We start from the raw sequence: 26,233 nt of genomic DNA, 5'->3' as shown, positions 1-26,233 counted from the left end.
CGATACATATCAAAAACTGAAAACAGGTCATTAAAGGAATCATTTATTCTACCTGTCAATAACATTTTGTGCCTGCACCTCGTTGTGCAGCAACAAGTCTGTTATTTTCGTATTCTTTTTGGGAGTTTGAAACCCTTCGTCAAATTCAACCCCGCCTCATCTTTCATCTTTGCAATTTTCGACGAATCCCAGTGTGGTATACCTTAACGTAAACAAAATGATTTTAAAAATGGATTATTCATCAGATCCTGGTGTCAATTTATGCGAATGAATAAAGAGTTTTTGTAAATAGCTAGCGCAAAATGCGACCAGTGTTGATCAATTGATAAGCACAGGCTCCCGTGTTGAAACTACTACAGCGTTCGAGTGCATACGCATCATCTTCAACAACAAGTAGAGTCAAAATGGCTTTAAGCTAGCTAATTTATATTGATCGCTTTGAAAACACTGAATCGCAGCGGATGGCAAAGGACTTGTAAATTTGACAACCGTAACCACAGAGAAAATGTCAAACAAGTAAGTCAACACACCGTTCAATGCCTTATTAACGATTTTATTTTTTTAAGGTTAAAAATTACACTAAATAGCAATTTGAACTTTATAACATTGCGTTGATCATAAAAGTCGTCCTTGCTACTGAAAAAATACCTTCATGGCAGCGTAAAAGCCAGTATTTTGCGCCGTAATAAAAATTATAATTTAAGGCAATTATCCTTAAGAAATAATGTGTATTCCGGTATAAGGCATGCAGCTGCTTGAGAAATAATATGCAATTAAGATTTTGCGCTGCCCCTTAAAACTTCTTTGCTTTTAGTTTGCTTCCATTGTTTCATTTTACTATCTTTAATATTATTGACAAAAGGATTTGACTTTTCGTGTGAAAATACCCATAGTTTATCATTGTTTTTCTAATTTTAATTGCAATTATTATTAAAAAAGAAGTTGAAACCCCCCAAACGACTTCCTATGCAATCAAACGATAATTTGAGTTGATGGTCCATTCGGTGACTGACTGTATGACGTATAGTCGCGGCTGGCTAAATAATTCCAGGAGAAAACAAGTCGAGGCTTCAGAAACACATAAGAAGTCAAAATGCATAAATTGAAATATTCCCTACATTACTGAATTCGTAACCAGCTGTCAGATTTGGAGCATGCGTTGTAAAGCATCGCGGGATAAACACGCATTGTTAAAGTTTGCCGAGAAACATCAAAACCTAAACATTGCCGCGCGGTGATAACTAAGTTCTCCGCGGCAATAAAAATGGATTCTACACAAGCTGCGCCATCTTGCCAAAGCCGATCGCAAAGCTTATCTGCCGCTCCAAGGAGATCCATATTCCGGGACCTGCTTGCTCCTGGCGACAGTGAGTCAAGGTTTGAGGAAAAAGTAGATGAATTTGTATTAATCAGTGCTTCGTGTATTTATGAACTTCTGCGGTTATTGCTAAGATGTCGGTGTTACAGTCAAACACCCTCTAATCTCGCTTGTTATCATGATCTTGCGAAGGATCGGGAATATTTAAATTTGGGGAATTCCGCCTTCGAAAATCCTTTTATTCCAAATTAACCTGAGTTGCCCTAGTTTCGGCGTGTCCTCCAAGTGAAAGTTAAAATTGAAGTGACAATGGCCAGTGTTTAATATACTTAGCAGTATACGTTTTACGCCGTCTGATAGAGCTCCCGCTTGTTACATCTCTTACATGGCCTATCGGTCCATGTTTTTACACGGTAGCTGTCTTAATTAAGTGTTTATACAAAATTTTAGAATGTTGTAGTTATTTCCACATTGTACAATTTGTACCCTCCCTACTTTTACACCTTTACACGCCTTCATTTTGAGAGAAGCGCACATATATTATTTCTTGCTGATAAATTCTTTGCGATTCAAATTGCTGTCAACGAAGTCCGGCAGTATTGGTCTTCGGCCATTGATATTATTAACATTGTTCATACGAGGCACCTGTCTGGCACCTTTGCAACCTTACAAATTCCAAAAAAAATTCGCATCATTTCTACTAGTGACCGACTGCCTAACAGAACGACGAATATCAGGGACATGGCTTGTTCAGTTCCACTTTAAGCGCAGTATCTCAGCAGGCAAAGTGTACACAACACTGATGTTAAGTTTTTGAAGCATTCATTTAATAAATATATGTTTTCGCGATCTGTTTTACAGCCGAAGGCGCTGTTATCAGATAAAATGAGGTTAGATTTGCTTTAGCTGTAAACCCATCTCTTGTCATCCGGATTGATATTTCCGAGGTTACAAATTGCAACAATTGCACAATTTTATTTACATTCAGTAAACGAAAGACGCGGAGAATATTATTCAAAGGTTGGAGTTCTTAACAGCGAGACGCTTGTCACTAGAGAAAATTTACATTATAATTTCTGTAATTTACAAATTATATAGTGTCGCCAACAATACCTTTCAGCCGGCGTCGCGTTGAAGCTGTGTTATTGTAGACATTTTTTACAACGAGTTAACCTGTGTGCAGAGCTGATTAAAATTTCTGAAAAAAGGGATTATCTTGCGAACCACTTTTTTTTAATTTCACAGAGCACATTAGATCAGTGTCAGATGCGCAATATTGTAGAAAACAATGATTAGAAATAGCAAATATTAGTTATGTATTTGATTAAAACGAAAAAAGTCACTGAATATGCGTAGCTTTTGACAGAATGTACATGTCCTACTTTTTGTCGCGATGTTTGCCTTGCATCGGTTAAAAATTTACTGTGGTAATATCTCGTGATGCAACCTAACTTTAGGTCGACAACAATTTTATATTTTCATTAACTATTCTCGCATTAAAGGTGTTTTACTGTTTCTTTCCAGCTGCGGAGCGGGTAAGCGCATTGCAGGGCGCTGCTAGAAATCTCACCCAGAGTTTTTTTTTTCTAAGAAATCTTTTTTTAATTCAAACCCGAAAAATTGCCCTCAGACCGAGAGCCTTTCTATATTTGAGACACTACAGGACAAAACATTTTTTATATTTCAGACTTTATTTGAGACAATGAAGAATACCTTGTTATTAGATGCAACAACGAGGTGGCCTTACAAGGTCGAATACATCAACGTTGAAAAAATCTTTAAAAGCTGCTTTGGTGAAACGCTTTTGTAATGCAGTTGATAGCAATTGGTGCGCTTTTTTGAACTAGACATTAGGAAGTTTTCTTGTTGCTTTAGCCTAACAAACCTTGTATTAAAAGACTGAAGCAGCGTTTTATTAAAACGTGCTAATGGTTTGACAGGCCGGTAGCATACTACACAGATTCTAAAGAGGTTAGCTTTATAACGATAAGCGGGTAAATCAATCAATTGAATCGTGGTATATAAGAAAAGGAATCGTGACTGTGCACGAGCTTCTAGGTGTGCTAGACGATTAGTGACGCCTAGTTGTATCTTTCGGAAATGTCAAGGCTAAATTTAATGTCTGTGAACCTTTCTGGGTTATGCGAGCGTAATCGGCGCGATCCTGCAAAAACACGCAATCCTTTTCAACAACTCAACAGATCACTAAAACAACACAAAATGTCTTAACATCTAATGATGATGCTACCGCCAAAATAACTCGCTTTTTCACCCACCCCCTGTTGAGCGTCACTTCAAGAATCAAACTTTAATGGACTTCGAAGTCATCTACGAACTGCTTTCAGCTGCAGTTAAGCTGGAGATTATTTTTTCACCTGTTGATCAATCCAGCTCTTGAATGATTTACATGGTTAAAAACTTAAAACCTGCTCTAATCGCTGTTTGCTTGACTTTCATTCCTTTTGTCAATATAGAAGAAAAATTCACAACTGGAGTTCGAAAAAAAAACGATGCAAATGCAAAAACATAATCGCAAGATTCCAAGCTTTAAACACTCAAAAGTGTTGCTTTTGGTTTTCGATAATTATTATGCAATTGGGTTTGCCCTCACCGAATGCTGTTCCGTGCAATTATTTTTGGCCAATACGGTGGTTTTAAATTGAGTGCCGTAAACCCAAAACCAAACTAATTACATGCAACTGGAATAGGCCAATTTCAACGAATGTGAATAACACTTGAAGCCAATACGCATGATCAGCGCCAAGCGCGGGAAAATGTAAGAAAATGTGTTTCACTAAGAAGCAAATTGCTTTTTTATTTTCTCTTAATCACATTGGTTGAGCCGGGTGACGCAAGTTTTTGTTTAACCAATCACAGGGCGAAAAACTGATTAGTTTCGCGGCTCAATCAAGTCTGCGTGAGCAGACATTCGTCGCTCGCTGCTCGATGTTAATGCAACGCTGCAGGTTTTTTTGTGAAAGCAGTTCAAAAAAAGATGCAACATGTTGGCGCAACAAAATTTTGCGTCTTAACTTGTTGAATAAACCGACGTTACTTTTTACTCGCGCGTTTCTCCCGTGTGAGAGACATCATGAGATTCAATACACCTGACACGTCTCCAATCTTTTTTGTCCTCTCGCTCGCGCCCGCGCTTCCACCGTTAATATTCAATACGACACCGAGAGACGACTGGGGACAAGTCAGTCAGATGACTTAGGTCTTCGGTGATCTGTAGTCTCCGATTTGTTCCTTGCGTGTAGGTAACACTAATAACCAATTAAGGTGATTCCCCTGAAATACTTTCAAACTTTCCTTTTGAAACAAAAAAGGGGGAGATCTCCGTATTAGGAACAGGAAGACCTTGTATATACCGTATAAATCCTTAATTCATCAACTTCTAGAAACGTTTTTATTTGAACTGTTCCCCGTTACACTTCGTGAGTAGTGCATCAAGCAAGGAATTCTGTTTCATGATAAATACACGCACTTTTAATTGACAATGATTAAATAAGTCCCAAGCACGAAGTGTTCTCGAGGCCACATTTATCTTTTTACGAGTACTGGCTAAGTAAACGTTTCCGGTGATAGTTTACTTTTCTAACATAAATATTGACCTGTAGTCATTCTACAGAAGAAATTAATGGCTACACTCAAAATAGAGAAAAAACTAATCGGTCACCGTATTCGTTGACGAGAAAACGACGATTTATCTCTCGCTAGCCAAGCCGCGTATAAAATGCCGCCACTTTGTTTATGTGCGCGCGCTAATTACGCGTAAAATTTAGCGGATAGATGCGGACGATTATCTCGAGTGGAATTAGTTTGAGCGCGTTCTGAAAAGCAGCTGTTGTCTGTTTGCGCCCTGCTCAGACTTAATGCTCATTTCAACTTTTGTGAATTTCCGTAGCATTTACTGTATCACAGTGAATGAGGAAGAACCAGCATTTGATGTCATTATTTCTGATCACGTTTAGCGTTTCTCCGTGTATTTCTAACTATTTTATTCCGATAATTGGTTTTCCATTTGTTTTCGTTCGCGCGCGCGTTCACAGAAATGAATCCCGCGCTATCTCTTGCGCGCGATTTCAAAGCCGATTTTACTCAAGTGGTCTTTTGCGCTTGATTTCAAAGCGATTATATTTTAGTAACTATAGATGCAAAGAAAAAACGAGCGACTTGGGGAAAGTCTAACACACAAACACACAAAAAAAATTCAATGGGGCCGGTAAAGCAAGTTCCCAAGATAACTGTAAAGTTTCGACCGATTTTCATTTCAATACTGTTGTTGACAGAATTCTTATGTTTACTAATAATATTAAACCCCTACGAAATTTTGATCATTTGATCCGTTGCAAGAAATTAAACTTGTACATTATTAAAAAAAATTATTTTCGAGCTCACAACATTCGAATCATAGACTTATAACTGCAGGTAGGTATTTTCAAGATTTTTAAACTTTTTAACCGGTGAAAATCGCTGGCAACGTCGCAGAAATATTTGAAACTGTTTGTGGGACGTATACCAGCGATTTTTATTCCTATTTGTTGAGTGCTATTGTCTTCGCGGAGGGAGACAAGAACTAATTGTGTTTATATCAAGACCATTAGGAAAATATATATCTTAAGTGTATACTCCCATTGTGGTCATGAGCACGAATCAGGGAGATATGATAATTTGGAGATAATTCTTTCGTTTCCCGGTATTCCGTAAATTAATGATTTTTTTTGACACCTTCGTCACTAAGCACTACTTTGTATTTATTTCATTGTATTTATATCATTTTTTAGTCTGAACCCAAAATCTTTTAATCCGTGAACTTTGTAGTTACTTGTGGGCAATTACGTACAGTAAAATACAGAAAAAAATCGACGCGTATTTCGCTATGGATATTCACATTTCGCTTTGAGATTATAACTAAATACGCAGGCGATGATTACGAAGCTTTTGTGATAAAAATCTTCGTTTTTCAGGCTTTCTGACAACAAAAACACCAAGACAAGTAATTTTTCAAGCCAGCGTTATTTGCAAGTATTATTAATAATTTTTGACTAATGTATTTGAATAAAGAAGAAGGTAAATCACCTGTCTGTCTGATGATCAACTTGTAGTCTAATTGGTCGATTTTACAAAAGGAACCCATGCAACCGCTGGAAACCATTCGAGTGTCATATTGTTCGTATATTGCTGATCAATAATATATGCTCGCTTGGAAATTTCATAATTCCTTAGATTAACCAAAATTTGCAAGATGGCAAACGGAATTACGGCGAATCGCCAATCTTCTGACGATGTTCCTATGTTGTATCCACCTCTGCCTCCTAGTTTAGCAAGCCATCCAAGGTATTGTACAAAAACAAACCACATCTTGAATATGTAAAGCGCATACATCCCCGCTACGTGGGTTGGAGTTTAATGCGAATGATGCGTTACTTCGCGTGAATACAGGGGCCCATGCATTCACGGCATCATAACATGACTTTCGCTTCAAACAGGAAATTCTTTTTACAAGCGATTGACTCGGGCGGTCATCCACTTAAAAAATATCGCCACTAGATTCGAATTTATTCCCTTTATTTGCCAGCGAGATATTTACTTGAGGCTCGTATTACTTTCAACACATGCACAACACATTCACAAAACATCCAAGGCATAGTTTATTGTTTGGTCTCTCACAGCAACACAACACTGGCAATGCATGCCATTTTGATGTCAACTCATAGCAAACCGCTGTTTTCTCTTTTAGTTACGACTGCAAATATTCTGTCGCTCGAAAACAACTCGTACATGGCCTGGACTGTTTTATAAGGCAGATCATAATTTATAGTAATTTCTGGTTTCAGCGCCATTCTCATTGCATGCCTCAACTTTTTTTAATATCATCTGCGCTTATGAGCTGTTTTTCTGAATATAAACCATTTTTAATTTAAAGGACACCCGGTGACGTGCTTATGTCAAGGTATATACGTACTGTTTGTAACTTTGAAAATGTCAAATGATAATGATCCGGCCTGCGTTTTACGCGAGAAATGAATCATGATACGAATATGCATATGAACTCCAAGCAGTGTTAAAAGCTACTAGGTCGAAACGTGAATTATGAATGGCAGTTTCATCAATTGTTAAACACTATATTGCGATTCAGATCAGTTCATTCTAAGCGGAAAAAATGCTTAGTAACCGAGAAGGACAACTGAAATTTTACAAGTGATAATGAGTTTAATGTTTTGACAACAAGAAAGCGGACTTTGTCATGTAAGCGCAACATGTCCGGGAAATTTTGTGTGTGTATTTTAATAACATCGACATATTAAATTTATAGCCAGGCACATATTTTGATGCCTTAACCACCAAAACAGAAAATTTGCTGAAGAAAATTATTATATTTTTGCGTGTGAATTTTCAGAGCTGCAATTGTTTATTTTTCATTAACTCGGGCGAACGCTTATAACGATCAAAGTTAAACAGAGACGGAAAACAATTGGAATTAGCCGACAGCAAGCCCATAATACAACCAGTCACACAAGAGACAGCTTAGTCATAGCCAGCGCACCTGTTACCGAAAGATCAACATACAAACTCTCTTTAATGTTTTTGGTATTTGTCATACAATTCTTCAAATTACCTTTGGGAGAATTTAGATTCAAGTCAATAGATAAGATGAGACGTGTGCTCAAGTGTTTTGTGGCCATTTGAATCTTACTAAAGCGGTGCTGAGCGAATTTGATAATGATCAACGATGATTTCTAAGAAGGGATTTAAAAAGTGACAAGTACCGGAAAATAGCTACAGGTTAAAACACAAATAATGCTCGAAGATGTTCACCATGTGTACATGTTATCGTTCATATCCTTAACCTGAAGAAGTTCCACAGGAAAATACTTAGAACGTCTGTCCAAAAATTGATTATTAAGGTTGGCGTTTGACACTGCCTTCCGATCATTCAATATATAAAAAATAATTTATGCAGTAGACAGTTTTCACCCTAATTTATTAATTTAGTCTCGCATACATGTAATGTATGCGAGCAAGGGGATAATCTTCTGACGTATTAAGAAACGAGAAGAACCAGTTGACTTGTTCTCTTCCATCCAAAGTTCTCCTTTATAAAGAATCTTATGTACGCATTTGTCATCTGAAAACTGTAAATCGTGCAAGAGGAAAGTGTCACTAAATCCTTTTTTTTCCTGAAAGGTCTTCTCAATGTGATATTTTTATTAAAAAAAAACCCAGTCAATCTGATAAAGCACTACTCAACTCCCTGCCGCTAATGGATCGCATGGTTTTCTTAATTTGCTTCTAATGCGATGAAACCCTTTTCTTAATACTTAATGTCCTCGCCGGTTATTTGATCTTTTGCTGAATCTTTCAGATAAGCGTCACGTTCCTGTTAAAAACAAGGTCTTCATGTCAATTTCCACATTTTTTTTAAAATTAATCTTGAAGCTCACAGACGTCCAGAAATTTACAGATTAAGGTTTATTACACATCTAAGAAAAAGAGAAAACTTACAAGCATGTTGTGAACATCGTACCAGCTGTAGAAAAGGCAGGCTAATTAAAAAAAATATCGGTTATTATAAATTCTGGTTTTACCTCTTTAGAGAGGCGAGGGGGTGGTTAGTTTGTTGAATTGTGTCAGGGTGAGCGGTGCAGGTTTAAGTGCTAGCTGCGGTCCCGTTGTGTTGTTCTCTTGGGCAAGACACTTTACTCTCAAAGTGCCTCTCTCTTTTCCCGAAGAGTATTAATAGATACCGTTGAAATGTTGAAGCAACCTGACAGAATGTTAATAGCTAAGCTGTGTGAAACAAACATCTCATACAGGGGGAGTGAGTGGCAATAGCTCTAGTTGTTCATTTTACGTGCATCGGGGACTTGTTAGGGGGATAAAGCACCATGGTTAGAGGACCGCATACAGGAGTTTATGACGAAACTAGAATTGTGTATCTGATTACTCATTCAAATAGGCGGCAAAAATCTCATTAATACGTCGTTCAAATTTACAACAACTTAAAGCTAATTTCATAAATACGACAAGGCTTTGTCACCACAACCAGTAAGTTTTCCGTTCTAGCAGCAGGTTAAAACACTTGTACTATTTGCCTCACTATCACAAGGCTTAACTGATCACGATATTTTTAAACCAGAAAAAATTCTACCTTCTACCTGAAAAATCTCTCGTAACATACGGAAACCGCGTGCAGGCTTAGCTTTACATCATTCACTAGCGTAACGATGTCTTCTGAGCTTTTATTTTTCTTTCTAACTGAACGAAGTCTCTTGTAATGTTTTCGTCAACATAACCATGGGCACAAGTGTTGGAAAAAATTTGCCCCTTTCCCCAGTGCAATGTTGTTTCAAAAGTCGTTGTTTATATCTTCAGTTCGCATCTCCAACACTGAACGGGGCGCAGGGGAAAATTTCCAACACAAAACGTCCATCGTTGCAGTTCGATTTTTGTAACTAATTGGGATCTAACAACGCATACGTTCATGTACACTATAGAGAGATGTATCACGTTTTTCTTATTGAATAAATGTGGCATGTTCGAGATCTTTGCATTGGTTGCGATTACTGTACAGATGGTAACTGAACACTGTTAACAAAAGTCACAGCTTATATGTGCTATTTAAAAATTCATATAAAAGAGATGATATTCTGTGGAGGATGAAATACGTCACCTAACGTAAATCAAACCAATTGCCAGAATTAAAGAACTTTATACGTCTTTGCGTTTTTGTTACTGTCCACGCGTTTTCTTTTTCACGCATTGCAGGCCTATTACTTCGTATTTCTTAACATGCGTTTTGTGGTCTTTTGTATCAGTTGATTACGTTTCAATGCTGTTTGAGTAGTTTCAGTTAAAAGCTGCAGTTGTATTAAAAGAATTAAAATAAAAAAGTATCTTTAATACTTTTAAGGAAAGTGTTTTCAGTAAAACTGATCTTCATCAGAAGCAAAACTTTTTATTAAATTCCGCACGCATAGCGTGAACGATGTATAAATTTTTCACACCGACCCGTAAATTTCGATATAAATTCTTTCAATATCACACTGAGAAGAAAAACATACTCGAAGGAATAAAGAAACACCCTTTTCACACATGCGGTTACGGTTTCACTAATTTATAATATTTTCATTGAAACACAGAGTGAGCATCGAATTGTTGTTTACGTTAAAGTTCCCGCTGCGTTGCCACGAAACCAAAACGCAAAGATTTTCACCTGGCGGTTTATTGTCATATCCTCAAAATAAAAAACCACGTTCTTCTAGATCATTGCACTCAATTTAACTTCTGCGGTGTTTTCAGTTAAATGTCATTTAGTTTTCATAAGATGAGTCTAATCGTCTGCTCCGACAACAATAGTATTTTCCCGGCAATTTCTCCGGTAAAGATAGTTGAAAGAAAATATTTTGTGGAAAATTAGTTTGTATTTTTTTTTCAGTGATTCCAAGTGAACTTAAAGAATATTTTTCATTCTTTAGTTGTTATTTTCTCAGATTAGTTCTCGAGAGCAGACAGGACATGAACAATAAATATTTCAGCGTGATTTTCTCTGTTAAATTCGGAAATTATGCCCCCAGGTTACGACCATTTTATGTTTTGATCTCCAAGACACTTTTGAATTGTTTTTCTTTTATTACTGGATTATAATAGCGTGAGGAATTTAGGAAACAAAGTCTTTTTAGTTTTTCTTGATTAGCCACAAGACGCCCCTGAGAAACTATTGAAAACTACTTTTTGACCGCCAGAAAAGGCGCCTGACTTAATTAAAATACCGGCTTACATTTCCGCAAAATTCGCTTATTAGTGAGCGACGACTTTATTTTCCATAAAAAACAGTGGTTGGCTCCTTGGGAAAAAAACTTTTCATTTTCATTTTGCAACAAAGTTTTCATTAACTTTTTCACTAAATTTAAAATTTGTCAGGTCCAAAAATATGTGATGTTTACTCTGCCGACGGACTTAATAATTCATGAATTTTCAAAGTATTTGACGAGGGCTGAAGATTGTAGTAATGATGTCTACTGATGTGGGCTGATTTTAAGCTGAAATAGTTTTCAAATTCTGCGAAAACCTACGCGGAATTTTTTTGGGCCTTGCTGATTTTTCCCGCGAAAAAACAAAAACAAAAACATCAACGGTTCCAAGAGTTTGCGCATGACTGCACGTACAGTTGAAAAAAAATATGGCGTCGAGCGGAGGGAAGAAAGTTAGAATACAGACTAAAGTCAAGAACTCCCCCAAACCGGTCGCTATCACTACTGTTGCGAATGAATTCGATTCTCTTGTCCCTAGGTATCGACTGAGGGATCTTCTTTCGTCAGATAAAGGCGAGGACAAGGAAAGGTAGGCGTTTAATTATCATTCATGACAGTTCATACGCAATGAGATGATTTGTTTTCATGTAACCCTATTCTGTATATCTTGTCAAGAAAGCTCTTATCTGCCCAGCTTGTTGCAGTGAATTAACCATATAACTAGCCTGCTTTATTTCTTGATTATGCTAAATGAAAATCGGGGGGAAAAAGAAGAAGAGATGATTTACAATGTACTCGCCCTTTATGGCGTTCGAAAAATTTAGAGTGATAAGTGATAGAGCCATTTGTAGGTTATTTAAAAGCTTCTTACAGTAAATCGCATCTTGTCAAACCCTTTCTTTTTGGGGGCCGTTTGTACACGATGAATAAAATTGCCGATTTTGCGGTAATTGTTTTCTCGAAACCCTTAGTTGCCAATGGCAGTATTTTAGCTTTGAAGAGCTTTTTTAACCGCTTGCTGCGGTCAATACGCGAAAGAAAAATATATTTTCTCCTATTGTATTTTAATAGTCCAAGGGTTTTGTTTAATTTTAAGCTTAATATGTAGTCCTTTCAGAAAACCAGAGAAGTTGGCTTTTAAATATTAAAGGCGAACATTTCTGAGTTTGTTTATGTTGAACTGTATGTATGAAGTGTTTATACCGAGCTGAGAACTCTCACTTCCAAAACGCGCGCAGCAGCTGCATTCGAAACATTTTTTCCCTGAAGCATTATCCTCATTAATTTTGATGTCGGTAGATTTCAAATTGTAAATCATCAATTTTTGGCGATAAGAAAGCTTGTACTTTCTAATAGTTTGGAGCGATTAGTGAATTGCTTTGAAGTGGATTGGCCAAATTTTTTACTAAATTTATTTTTTTGAGAGGGTGATTTGCAATTTAAATAATTTGATCAACGTTTTATTCACAAGATGCTCAAGCTAATCACTTCTTTTAGTGCAAATAATATGTACAATTTTTTTTCTTTTGTGGTGTGAATTGACAGACTCTGTCTGATTGTTGTTTTATGATTGATTACTGAAAAAAGTTTGAATTTGAATTCTAAATATCAAGCAAAAATGCTTACATTTGATAAATTTATAATACCTGTGTAGGAATAATGATTGGAGGAGGTTGGCTCTTTACCTGCCTAATTAATGACAGGAGTGGCGTCATTTGTGTCATGGTGATTCACCTCAAATTTCAACCTCCATTAGTCTAAAACAGGAAGCTAACAGATATGCCTGATTGTGAATAATAATTAAGCTTATAATTTTGAAGACTGTAAAATCCTGTTTGAATAATTTGAGTTTGCAATCTAAACTGAGCTTTCATTTCCTAAAGCTGCGTTTCCAGCAGCTGTAGAATTATTTCCAGACTGATCTATGGGTCAGAACTTTATTTCTTTGAATAAATAAATATTTGTAATAATATCTAAAAAATTATGTTTTTAACAGTCATTTGACATGATAATTAATTCCCATAGGTATATATTTAATTGTAATTGTATATACATCAAGATCTGTAAAATAAATGTCAATTTTTAATTTAAATATATATGCCTATATGCTTTCTTGAAAGTGACTCTACTGTCAATGTTTTCTCAGATAACTCTAATTTAATTTTTACAGGGTGCACGTTGAGCATTATGTACATGACAAGTCATTTAAAGAGAGAGTTAAATTCTATTTTGTAACTGATCAAAGATCTAGTAAGTAATACAGGTTAATGATGATCACTGAATTTTTAATTTATTAATCAGTTTAAAACTTACTAAACCAAGTTAAATGTTTAAATTTTTTCAGAGTTTCAAATAAAAATTAATCTCTGACGATTTTTATTCCCATATTTTTTATACATGTACATGAATTGCTTTTGAAGCAATAAAATTAGTTTACTTTTAAAAGAGAGCTAAGATAACTTTGTTGTTGTATTTTCTACCCATGTTATATTCTAAAGAGATTATTGAATAGTTTTTCTTGGTCACTTGAAAAAATTCTGATTCCGTTAATTTTTTAAATTTTCTTTTTATTAAAGAAACAAAAATTCAAATTGGTCATATCGCAGTTTACCATCTGTTCCTGTAACAACTACTGATTATGACTTGGTTAAATATTAAAATAACATTAGAGCAAGAATTCTGAAAATACGAATCATATAAATAATTTTAGAAATGCTTATAGATTAGTGCTTGAAGAATCGAAGGAACTATATCAAAACATGGCGTTCTCAAATAATTGAGCCTTAATCTTTCAAACATTTTGTTAACACAGAAGGCCATTTCCGAGTTACCCTATGCCTCTATTTCAAAAACGAATCTGCGTGCAAAACCATTCAAATGAAAATGAGTTTGATTTGCATAAAAATGGACCTGAAGGTGAAACTCTTTTTCATATGAATGGTTTCGCACATAGACTTGTTTTGGTACAGAGGCAAAGGATAACTCAAATGGCCAATTATCATTCTTTTCATTAAGGTCTTTGATGTTTGTTAAATAACCTTATTAAAAATAAACTATTTGAAAATAATTTTGTACATCCTAAAAAAATGCTAAATATATTATGTTATAGCTCTGTGAAAAATTAATTTCCTTATAAAACAAAAACATAAAATTTTTTAACATGTTCAAGTCAATTGTGTTTTGTTTTGCAATATTTTTTAATTTAGTGTACTAATTTATCCGAATAGGTATAAGATGGCAGATATTCCGCTTCACGTTGAAGATAGTGTCATGTGCACTATATGTTGTTCGTAGTGTCCAGGACACAGAACCTAACCAAGCAGGCGGGTAAGTATATGTACACCATAATGCGGTTCTTGGGAAGGCACAGTGGCTTAATTTTTAGTGCGCTGAACTCCAGATTGATCAGTCTGGGATCAAGCCCTGGCTGGGGTCACTGCCTTGTGCTTCTGGACAGGACACTTTACTCTCATAGTGCCTCTCTCCACCCAGGTGTATAAATGGGTACTGGTGAATTTATTGCTGGGGGGTAACCCTGCGATGGACTAGCATCCAGGGGCAGTCAAAACGCCTAGTCCCGAGACTGGCATTAGCTGGTCTGTAATACAGACTTTTTATTTGATTCTACTTGCTCTAAAGCAGATGTGCTTAAGAAATGGGTTTGACTACTTTAGAAGGAAGCCAAGTTCTGTTTAGTTCATTTACTTCATTTGTACTTCAACAAGATGTCTATTGTGAGAGAGGTGTCAAAACTCTATTAAGCTCTCATGGCTCAATAAAATGCTTTTAAATTATGGTAACATTATTTTAAAAGACCCTTATAAATCACCACCCACCACCCACTGCTCAAGTTTTGTCGCCAGTGAAAAATTTTAGTCGCTAAACTAAGCTCATGTTTCAATCCTTCTTCTCAATTTTAGTCGCCAGGCTGGCGTCTTTGGTTCCAATTAAGTTGCCAGCTCCAAAATGTAAGTCACCATGGCGACTTAAATTGTCTAAACTTGGAGGGTTGAAAATACAGTTGTATGTCATAAAAGCTCTACTGTCTTGACTATCACTATAACTAATTGTTATGGAGATAAATATATAAACTTACATTTTACTCCAATAGTTTTGGATGTCCAGAAAATAGAACTGCCAACACAGAGTGGTCATGTCCTGAATACATTGAAGGAGAATTGTAAGTTGTATTTTGAATCTTACACAAATCATCTTACATGCCATAACTGTACATTTTCATCTTCAGGGCTTAACATTTTTACCTTTAACTACCAGTGATCAATATGTTTTTTTGTATCTAGTTAATTACAGTCAAGTACCCAATTTCTTGCTACAAACTTTTAAAGGACCTTTTTAATTAATGATTTATCAAGTAAAGAAATGTAAAATCAATTCTGTTTAATGCCAGGGGCAGGAATGACTATTTAGCTAATTACTCATTGAAGTTGTTGGTCATTGATGTGTCATATTGCATGTCAAGTCAAAATCATGTCTTTTTGGTCTTTTCAGTTATTGGTGGTCATTGCTGTGGGTTCATAGACCTTTTGAACTATGGATTATACAGGTAAGCTTCAGAAGAATAAACATCTGAGGAATGTCGCTAAGGGCAGGCTGCCGGCTAATTTCACCGGCTGAAAGAGAACTTAAATCCGGCTGAAATTTCACATGAAAAAAAGAGTTAGGTTTACTTTTTAAGCTGCCAAAGCCAGAAATGCTAGCTGGGTTTGTTGATGAGCAGGCTTAGTGTTTTCTTAACTACATCCCTGATAATGTAAGGAATGAGTACAATCTCAGGAAATACCATTTGTTATTCACTTTGCGATTTGCTGAATGCAGTCTCCCAACACAGTTATATCAATACCGAACTTCTTGTTTCTGACTTGTTCTCTGCATCTCTATTTTTATGTAATTGAAGTATGATGATGTGGGTGTCCTCATGACACCTGCAATAATGTATGACTCCTGTACTAGGTAGTTGGGAGGCGTGGTGGCCTAATGGTTAGCGCGCTCGACTCCGAGTTGAACGGCCCGGGTTCGAGGCCTGGCCGTGGCGCTGCGTTGTGTTCTTGGGCAAGACACTTTACTTTCACAATGCCTCTCTCCACCCAGGTGTATAAATGGGTACCGGCGAATTTTCTGCTGGGGGGTAACCCTGCGATGGACTAGCATCCCATCCAGGGGGGAGTAGCAATACTCCTAGTTGCTTAATGCTACGGAAACCGGGATAAGCTCCGGCTGTATGGGCCTCATGGCTTGGAGACAGACTTTACTTTTTTTTACCTGTACTAGGTAAGCCTCATTAGGGGTGATGAATGGACATGGTTAATCAAAAAATGAATGTCTTGCAGAATTTTAGCCAAATTTCAGGGGTCTTGTAGTCTTGAATTTTTCTGGGACACATTCTCAGAGTCTCAATTTCTTTTGCAAGGGTATAAAGGTCTCAGGCTTACAGTAAAGACATGGGTCTCGCCCTCTTGGAAAGTCTCAAATTTACCATTGGACACCCCTTCATATGCCAGTTTAAGCCACTGCCTTTAACTTGTCTATCAGTAATTTTAAAACTTCATCTAATTTATGATAATTGCTTTTTATTAATTTTCTCCTTTTTAGACAATCATTGCAGTTTATAGTATGCTGGATGCATTTCTACTTAGTTACTTAACTTACAAGGTAATTTCTCTAATAATTAACAATTATTCGCCGAAGGCGAAGTGATTATTCAACAATAATCACTGAGCCTGAGGCAAATAATTGTTTTAGTATAATTTTTAGAGGTGATCATCAAGAACTTAAAAAAATAACGATAGCAAACAAGAAAACAGCAAACACAAGTGTTCGCTTGCATATGGTGTAAACCAGTTTAAATCATCGATTGCAATCAGAATTTATTTAGTTAAAGCAATAAAACGGAACAAAACAAACACAATGAGAAAGATAGATGTCCGTTACCTTTGTATGATTGTGGATGACTTCTAAGCGAATGTGTGAATCCTCTTAAAATGAGTAGCTCCGGTGAAAAGAGAACTAGATAATGTTTGCTCAATCGATCTGACTGAGTTTCTCATCGATCGCCCAAACCGCCGTGTTTACGATCATTTCTAATGCCTTGAGAACCATCTCTTGAAAATATTTTCGGTCCAAAAGTCTTGGTAGTTAATTTGAAAAATTCCCAATGTTTAAAATATCCAGGACTTGGACTGGTTTCTTTCAAATCAAAGAAATTTTCATTCAGCAAAAGCGGCCATGTTTACTTCCCTGGATGTCAAAGGTGGCGTGGCTAAGTAACCAAGCCTTCAAAGCTATAATCACCTCGCGCGGGGTGAATATAGCCTCATAAGCCGAGCTTCTCGACCAATCAGAATGCTTCAATTCTTATAATCACCTCTGAAATTATACTAATACTTATTATATTTGTCTTATGGTGCATTGTCCCGGCATGAATTTTTAACATTTCATGATAATTATTTTGTTCTTGTTTTCTAGGGAGGCTCAATCCTTAATCAAATTGTAAATGGCCGTCTCTTTGCAGAGATTTTTCTAGGATTACCTTTTTTAGTATCTGTAAGTAAGCTTTAAATATTTTGTTACTATTTTTGCCCTTCAATACAAGTTTTTGGTAATTCCACTTTTAGACAATAATGATCACAATACTTTTTGTTTTGCAGATATTTTATATTCCACTGAGAAATTTGTGGCTCCCTTTGTTTTTAAATTGTTGGCTTGCTAAGAGTGCATTAGACACAATGCTTGTGAGTATGCCTAATAAGCAGGGTTGTATATCTGATTAAGACCTTATCCCATCCTTAAATAGGATCCTTAGGGGTCCTATATCTATGTCCTTATTTTGTAAACCAGTGGTTGTAGTATCTGATTTTTTGTTCCTTTTCCAAAGAGTGCAGAATTGAGATTTATGTGTGTTTTGTTTGCAGAATGACCTTCACAGACTTGTTCTCCGTCAGCAGTCTGCATTATCACAGAAAGTTCTTATAGTGTTTGGAACAGTTTGCTGTATCTTGTTTACGGGGTAAGCTTGTCGTAGGTTTGAATATTGTTGACATCATTGTACCTTAACCATTAAGTAAGACCTTCCTGATGAGTTATGTTGTATTTTCCATTGCCCGTTCTCCTGGAAAGTGGCATGGGTGGGGTCGTGGGCATATGTCAGCCAGCCCTCCCCCCCCCCCCCAAAAAAAGAAAAGAACAAAGTGAGAAAGGGAAAATTATGTAAAAAAAGAAATTAAAGCATAAGTAATATTTTGAAATTAGACCTTGTGACTTCAACTGGTGTATAAGACATCTATAAGGGCACCATAAAGTTGCAAATGTTAAGACCCCCTGCACTGAAAGTAGCGATAAAATTTTGTGGTTGTTAGCAAATGCCGAAAGTTATCAGCCCAAGTCCAAGATCCTATTTGCTTCATTCTACCAGCCTGATAAGCAGCCAAATTTGTTACTAAAGAAATTGTTACAGTTGTAGCTGAACTACATTTTATTAGCTACTGTATTTATTCGGCTATAAGCCAAGACCCTAAACTTTTGGTTTTCAGAACCAGTTCGACTCTGACAAAAAATAAACCCAAAACACTCGGCTATAAGCCGAGACCCAATTTTTCCTTCAAAATATAAAACAATCCATGTGCAGCAAATCAACATATTTGTTAAGTTTTGACCAGTTTTCAGTAAAATTTGGTGAAAAAATCGCTCGGCTTATAGCCGAATAAATACGGTATGTGTAATCCACATGACATACTGGGTTTTGGCAATAATTCTGTTCAACTATTATTTGTGATTCAAAACAGAATATGTGGCATCCATCACCTTGAAAGGCCAGCTTCAAAGTGGAACTTTTTTGTGTGTATTTGGTTTGTGGTGGTGACATTCAGTACAGTTGGTTATGGTGAATATACTCCAAATGACTGGCCAGCACAGACGTTTGTTATAATCATGATTGCCTGTGCTCTCATTTTGCTTCCTGTTGAGGTAAGTCCGGTCCACAAATTGATGAGAATTCCCTGTTGTATATACTTGCAGACCATTACTCTCTACTAGTAAGAAATTAAGTTACTTAGAAAAATAGTGCATACATTAGATTAGTAACTGTGACATTAATCTTAGAAACAATTTACTTTTTTCTATGTATTTCCTTGTTTAATCATTCACAATTTTTCTGTTAGTTAGAACAGCTGGCCTTCTTACTGGTCACTCGTCAGAAGGAAGGTGGGACCTTTAATCGCATGCTAGCTGGCTCTGAGAAACATGTGGTTTTATGTGCAACAATTCTGAGACCAACAATGCTGATTGATTTCTTAAACGAGTTCTATGCTGATGCCAGATTACAGGTTTGTTCATTTTCTTATCAATATATATGGATACTTTTCTTTACAACTGACATCCCTATATGCTCACACAATAAGTCATGACCAACTTGAAACAAAAGTCTCAGTGACCCCATTATACTACTTACATGTTAGTTGCTATTCATACAATAGCTGGGATTCTCATAAGCATCTTTCTGATAGAAAGAGCTCTTCCCATCGTTACTCCCCAGAGGAGGGGTGCGGAGGGAGAAGGTCCATCTCACCTGTGCCCCTCCTCTTGGGGCTTAACCAGAGTCCTATTAATGGGTTCTCTCTGTGCCATCTTAGGAAAACAACATGGTTATGATCTTCATGGAGCACAAAATCATTGAGATTGGGGTTTTATTCCTTAGGTGAAGGTGCATTAAATGAATGTTGTACTTTTCCCTTTCATCCAATTTCAGGATGTACATGTGGTTCTTCTTTGCCCTTCGGAGCTTGACAGCACATTGAGAATCCTGTTACAAGTACCACTGTGGTCTCAGAGGGTAACATACTTAAAAGGATCTGCCCTTATTGATGAAGATCTTATCAGAGCTAGGTATGAGTTGGCAATAAGTGTTGAAACTTGTGCATCTAATGTTTACTTTTTATTTATCAAAGGTGATGGCTGTACTGGGAGAATATTGCCCTGAGGTCTTTCTGATATGGACCAAGTAAGGGAGGTCTACAAGAATGATATCCATATGATATGACCAATCCGATATTCTCTCAATTCAGTCCCCAGCTTAGCCAGAGTTAATAAGTTGTGCTGCTAGTTTTCCATCCAGTTTGGTATTAACATACCTCATAATGCCCAGGGGCATTATGGGAAACTCTAGCCTTGACTAAGTTAGCCAATCACAGGGTGCATTATATCTTAATACACTTGTTAAATCTAACATTTTTATTTTGTTAGGGTTGAGGATGCTGAGGGATGCTTTATTCTCACTGACAGATACGCCGATGACAGGGAGGCTGCTGTATGTGAAATATACTTATAAGTTTTGTTAATGCATTTACTCTTTCTTTTGACAGCATCCAGCAGACATGTATAATCAGGTTGTTTTTCTTTTAAACATGTTGTTTTTAGGACAAGCACACCATTTTGAGGACATGGGCTATCCAGGACTTTGCTCCAGCCACACCTTTATATGTACAGATCCTTAAGCCAGAGAACAAGTTCCATGTCAGCTTTGCAGGTATGAAAATGATAATTCTGGTCTTGCTAAAACCAAAGTTATTTCCTTTGAGGCTCTGCCTCCTATGTCTGAAGTCACAGTTGACACCAAGAAATAGCAAAACACACTACAGCAGTATTTCCAGTCAAAGGTGTCATAAATGTCTATCTTTTATCCTAGGTGGCTAAGCAGGCTGACTTTAATCTTTGTTTTCTGTTATAGTAGTAGCATTAACTGTTCAGAAGTATTGCTTCTTCCTTTGGTTGGGATGCTAGTCCTGGTCCCCATTTATACTCCAGGGTAGAGCTCCAGGCACTGTGAGAGATATGTAAAGGGTCTTACCCAAGAACAAGACATGACAACCTGGACTTCAAACCCAAACCCCTCAATCTGGAGTCTATTTTGCTTGCTATAGACCACCATGCTTCTGTTGAAGCCTTGAGTCTGCTTCTAGTTTTTAAACTGTTTCATTCTTGAAGATAAGTCTCATAACAGTTACATTTTAAGAAGGTCTAGTACCATTAGAGTACAGTGTCCAAAATTAATGTTATTGTTATATTTTCAGAGCATGTAGTCTGTGAGGATGAAGTCAAACATGCACTCTTGGCTAGTAACTGTGTGTGTCCAGGGATCTCAACCTATTTTACTCTTCTTCTCCACACTCTTCATGAACAGTGAGTTACCATCTGAGAAAATCCTGCTGTTCTAGAGAATATTCTCCTAATTTTCCTATCCTTGATTTATACTTACAGCTAATCAAGAGAAGGAAAAAACAATGTTTAATGTTCATTTCAATGAAGTGCACATCCCCTTTTTAAATTTGCAGTTGACTGTTTACCTTGCCTTCCTATAAAGCTTAGCAGTTTCTTAAAAAAATAACTCATGCAACGTTCAATCATGCTCATACAGCTTAACGATAATACCGGTAATAAAAATATCAGTGAACACTCAGGCCTTGAGACTTACTTTTTAACTCACTGGTTTGCTGGCTAGTGACATGTCAGATTTTACTGGCCAAAAGTAATTTTTCACTAGTCAGGTATATTGATTTCTATCAAGAACAGCTGACTTTTCCGAGTTTTTCACTAGCCAAATGGCTAGTAGGAATGCTAAACCTGGTAGCCAAAACCTAGAATTTTAGTAGCCTTTGGCTAGTTGGCTACCGTTAGTCTCGAGCCCTGACACTTTCAACAAAGGTTTATTACTAATTGTGTAACTCTGTCCTTCAGGAGCGGTGGATCAGAGGACTGGCATGATATGTATGGAAAGTGTGCAGGAAATGAAATATACGACATTCGCTTGGGCGACAGCAAGATCTTCAGACCATATGCTTACAAGACCTTCACGCATGCGGCCTTTCATGCACACAAGAAGTGAGCTATAACTTTTCTTATAGTACAGCTCAACAGTCATATATTAAGTAGCATTGTTATAATAATCAGATGTGTCGAGAGAGATTTGATTACTTGTCGCATAGTTGTCTTATTGCACCTTAAAATTGTTTGGATGCAAGGTCTCATCAGAACAATTTATAAGGCCCATCACCCCAAACTTCATGGGACGAACGAAGGAACACATGCACACACGCATGCATGCACAAACTTTTCAACCCAGGGCTTGACAATAAAATATCAAGTCAGATGTGCTAATGATTTGCAAACTTTTCCCGTAATAATCTAGAAGGTTGTATTTCATGTTCATCTCACTTACAGTTTTTGTTCTTCAGGTATGGAGTGACACTATTTGCAGTTCGTCCAGTTGGGAAAAATTCACGCATTATGTTAAACCCTGGTCCCTCACATGTAATGAATTATGAAGATCGTTGCTTCTACATTGCAATCTCAAGCGAAGAAGACACTGCATTCAAAGCCTACAAAGAGCCAAAACAGCAAGTCAGCCTGTTTAGAGGCAGCTTTCGCCACAAAAATGACTCCTTTATCACTGCAAGCTCTGTAGCTCTTGAACTAAGAACAGATGGAGCCGAACCAGGTACGACAAAATTAAAAAAACCTCTTAATAATAAATTTCTGGTCCTGGGATTTAAATACAGTGGGAAAACAAATGAATTTGGAGGTGGGATTTTCTTTTTACAGGGTTCATGCAGGCCATGGAAAACTTGGAAAGTCATGGAATTTTTTAATTTCATTTTCCAGGCCTGGAAAAACAGGGAATTTAATAGGAAAACGGTATTGATTGTACAATCTTAATTAGGCAGGTTATTTTTTGTGAGGAAAAGGGTAAAAACGTACCCAAAATCAAGAGAAGTTTTGAAAATTTCTAAGAAAAATGGTCAAATTTAGGTGAAAGTGTTAAGAAAAAGGATGTCACTATTGTCAGCCCTTCAGCAGATCTTTCTCTTTTTGTTCTTACTACCAAAATGGCAGTGACCAGGATACTTGATTATACCCTTGATTGTACCTTGTAGTTTATAAATGCATGTTTTGTTAATAGTTTTGTTTAAAGGGTTGCCACAGTCAGGGGAAAGTCAGGAATAAACAAAAAAAATTTCAATGTCAGGGAAAAGTCAGGAATTTTTGCAAAAAGTCAGTAAAAAACTTTGTTCTTGTCAAAGTCAGTGAAAGCATTTTTGGCTGAAACAAGAAAACAAAATGGATTTGTTGGTGAAGTTAAATACTATGCGTTCAAAATCCTGTGAAAAACGTAAAGAAATTGAAAATGAAGAGAAGACTATCGATAGTCTGGAAAAGAAGCTGAAGCAAATGTGAAAAACGGTTGGGCTTATTAGTTAATTCACCTAATTCAAGGTCATAGGAAATTGTTTTGAGGTCAGTAAAAAGTCAGGGAAAAGTCAGGAATTTTGGGGGGTTCTAATAACTATTATAAGTGGCAACCATGCCACTTCAGTATGTTTTGAATGCATATTGTTTCTAATTGAGAACCATTTGATTTCATAACCTATGTCCTATTAACCCACATCTTACGTTACCAATTTAGTTGGCCTTAAGTACTTTGATGAGGTTCCCACAAATGGTGTTGGACATGGTAGCTCCAGTGATCAAGGCATGCCTTCCTCGACACTCAAACCAGGGCATGGTCAGGGATCTCCTGAGAAGAAAGTGTCAAGGGGAACTAAGGAAGTTAATTTTGATATAGGCGATTCCAGCAGACGCTCATCAAACTCTGTGTATGTACCTAATGAATCAGATACGGAGGAAGAAGAAGCTTCTGAACAGGAACTAGATTTGCTTGATGACACAAGTAGAATACCTTGGTATGAATTATAATATATAAACTATAATATTAAACAAGAATTTTTAGATCAGTTGCCTTTGTTTTATTAGCTTTTAAGAGGAAACAGTCAACAAGGTGCAGCCAAGTTGACTTATGCTAAAGACCAAGAGTAGCAATACTACAGAAACCACTAGACTGCGAGCATCAGTTTACTGAAATTCTACCCGCGACAGGAAACGTGAAAGATATGTAAAGGCAAGGCGGGAAACAAGGGGGGAAGTAAGGGCGCCTATGCTTCTCAAGGCTCGCATCTTTGCTGCTCGCCGCTCCCTTTTTGCCTCGATCGCATTCATGTTTTCTCCTCCCATACAAGGAAAAAAAGAGACTGCAAGCAGCCTAAGAAACCACTGCTTCAGAGCACTTGGTTTGGTGAGCCATCCGGCTCCTGCAGTTGTTAGGATAGCAAATAGGTCTTTAACCTTACATTGTTGCCGTTTTGTTTTCGTTGTTTTAAAGTTTGTTTGTAGAGTTTCCTGAATAATACAGAATTGTGTTTTTTTTGTCATTTTAACAGTTATGTGACTGGAGTCCCACCTTGCGCTTTGTATATTGGTCGTACTCCTATAAGATGTCATCTTCTGAAGACTCCAAAAAAATCTTGTTGTTTAGGACTTAGGAATGAGGTGAGTTCAGTGGCTAACGCTAAAAACAAAGACTATGCTTTGGACACTGGGTGCTGTTCTGCTGGACGTACACATTCTCAGCACTAGCTTGAACATTGCCTTCTTCTTGCTCTTTAAACATTTGCCTTCTTAGCTATCTTTAGACAGAAGGTATGGGAGAGTGCGCTCCCTGTACCTTCTCCCATCTTTTTTGTGTTGGACTGGGCGAATGGTAACCTGTGACTCATGAAATGTTTGACTTCTTTGATAGGCTTGTGTAGACAGAGATTTAAATGACAGTGCTAGATTACACCAGAGGCAGCATGGAGCTATCATCGTGGCATCCCCTGTTGCCGAAGCTGGATTGTACAACTTCATTCTTCCTTTGAGAGCTTACCAGCGGCCTAAGTGCACCCTTAAACCCATTGTGCTTCTTCTCAAAGAAGAGTAAGTAACAGTCATTTGGGCGTTTAGAGAGAGCTATTAGTGTTGGAATTCATTGGTATCATCACCAGGGCTGAATAGAATCCACAATTCCAAACATATTTGATAGTAAGATCTACAATGAGTCGTCCCTGTAAAGTCTATCCACTAACCCTGAAGAAAACCCATTGTTCAAGGTTAGGCTGTTAGGATGCAACGCTTTTTGTACCGGTTCCACGTGTACCTGTGCTTTATGTTCGTAGTGTACAGTAGAAATCTTTGAAGAAATTTAACCCTTAAGACCCAAGAGTGACCAACATCAAATTTATCCTCAGAACATGAATACTAAATCAAGAGAACAGGTTATGAGAATGAATAACATTGTCACCTAAGAGAAATTGCTTTGAGCGTTTAATAAATTCTCCCAACAGTGCTATAAGAAAATGTACGGAGATCAGTCAGGGCAATTTGTATGTGGATATTGGGGCTAAAAGGGTTAATCTTCTGGACCGGGTTGTTCCAAAGGCGATTAACGCTAACCCAGGAGTAAAAGTTGATCGAGGTTTTAATTCAGTTCTCTTGTGATAAGGGTTTTCTAATGTTTTGTGAAGCTTGAGATTGATCCACGTCAAAACTGGGGGGCAGAAAATATTAACAGAAAACCTTCATGAAATGTTATAAAATTGAAATCAAATTTCACGCTAATCCTGGATTAGCTTAATCTTGCTTTGAACAACCGGGCCCTGTTTGTTATTCAGTGTAATGAAAGGTTTAAGTATCTGCCTAGTCTTTTTTGTAATAGTACAAGTGGAAGCTCGGCTGTGAATTTTTTTTTTTCAGGCTTCTTTTCCCAGTTGCTTAAATTAGTGGATTCACAATGAAGATCGTGTCATTGCTTCTTTAGCACTAAGTGGATGTATAACAGATCATACACCTTACCTGCAGTTGAACGATAAGCTTACTTATATGGTTTTTTGCAGACCCAGTGAGGATTTCTTGATGGCAGTTTGCCACTTTCCCATGCTGTATTACATGATAGGAACGATAAACAGGTAAGGAACACCTCTTTGCTGCAGGCTATGTTTATTCAAAGTAGGAGATAACGGATTTATGAAACATCAGTTTCTTCAGACATTCCTTTATTTTGTTGTTGGTTCTTGTGTTTGCTCCGAGGGTTTTTCTCCGGTTTCCCTCCCTCCACAAAAACCAACACTTCCAAATTCCAATTCGATCGGGAATACACTGCTCCACAAGATTATAGCTTTAACTGCTACCACGTCTCAGTTCAAATTCACATTACTTTACCTTCTCAAACAGAAAAAGTAGTACAGTTCATAAAGTTACTGCAAGCACGTACTTCCAC

General features: G+C 37.1%; 1 protein-coding gene across 4 annotated transcripts in view; it reads left to right on the top strand.

Annotated features, from left to right (window-relative positions):
* The first annotated feature begins 323 nt into the window (after positions 1-323).
* Positions 324-26,233, top strand: part of LOC144664540 (potassium channel subfamily T member 1-like) — a 33,101-nt gene continuing 7,191 nt past the window's right edge. The window contains exons 1-22 of one of the 4 annotated variants that reach the window (XM_078525713.1): positions 324-516; positions 11,615-11,665; positions 13,247-13,326; positions 14,304-14,403; positions 15,188-15,256; positions 15,586-15,640; positions 16,687-16,746; positions 17,560-17,637; positions 17,742-17,825; positions 18,006-18,100; positions 18,876-19,056; positions 19,251-19,415; positions 19,838-19,974; positions 20,332-20,395; positions 20,506-20,614; positions 21,159-21,267; positions 21,823-21,966; positions 22,320-22,582; positions 23,549-23,825; positions 24,360-24,468; positions 24,719-24,894; positions 25,851-25,922. In XM_078525713.1, the coding sequence (XP_078381839.1) occupies positions 506-516; positions 11,615-11,665; positions 13,247-13,326; positions 14,304-14,403; positions 15,188-15,256; positions 15,586-15,640; positions 16,687-16,746; positions 17,560-17,637; positions 17,742-17,825; positions 18,006-18,100; positions 18,876-19,056; positions 19,251-19,415; positions 19,838-19,974; positions 20,332-20,395; positions 20,506-20,614; positions 21,159-21,267; positions 21,823-21,966; positions 22,320-22,582; positions 23,549-23,825; positions 24,360-24,468; positions 24,719-24,894; positions 25,851-25,922 (2,489 nt within the window). In that variant the 5' untranslated portion in view covers positions 324-505. Of the gene's footprint in view, positions 517-1,062; positions 1,378-6,505; positions 6,659-11,614; positions 11,666-13,246; positions 13,327-14,303; positions 14,404-15,187; positions 15,257-15,585; positions 15,641-16,686; positions 16,747-17,559; positions 17,638-17,741; positions 17,826-18,005; positions 18,101-18,875; positions 19,057-19,250; positions 19,416-19,837; positions 19,975-20,331; positions 20,396-20,505; positions 20,615-21,158; positions 21,268-21,822; positions 21,967-22,319; positions 22,583-23,548; positions 23,826-24,359; positions 24,469-24,718; positions 24,895-25,850; positions 25,923-26,233 lie in introns of those variants that run through there. The other 3 variants (XM_078525714.1, XM_078525711.1, XM_078525712.1) reach the window with 3 other exon arrangements.

This window comes from Oculina patagonica, chromosome 1, assembly GCF_052425735.1.
Source record: "Oculina patagonica isolate OP01 chromosome 1, crgOcupat, whole genome shotgun sequence".
In the NCBI taxonomy this organism is placed as follows: Eukaryota; Metazoa; Cnidaria; class Anthozoa; order Scleractinia; family Oculinidae; genus Oculina; species Oculina patagonica.
This window is presented reverse-complemented; position numbering and strand designations above follow the sequence as displayed.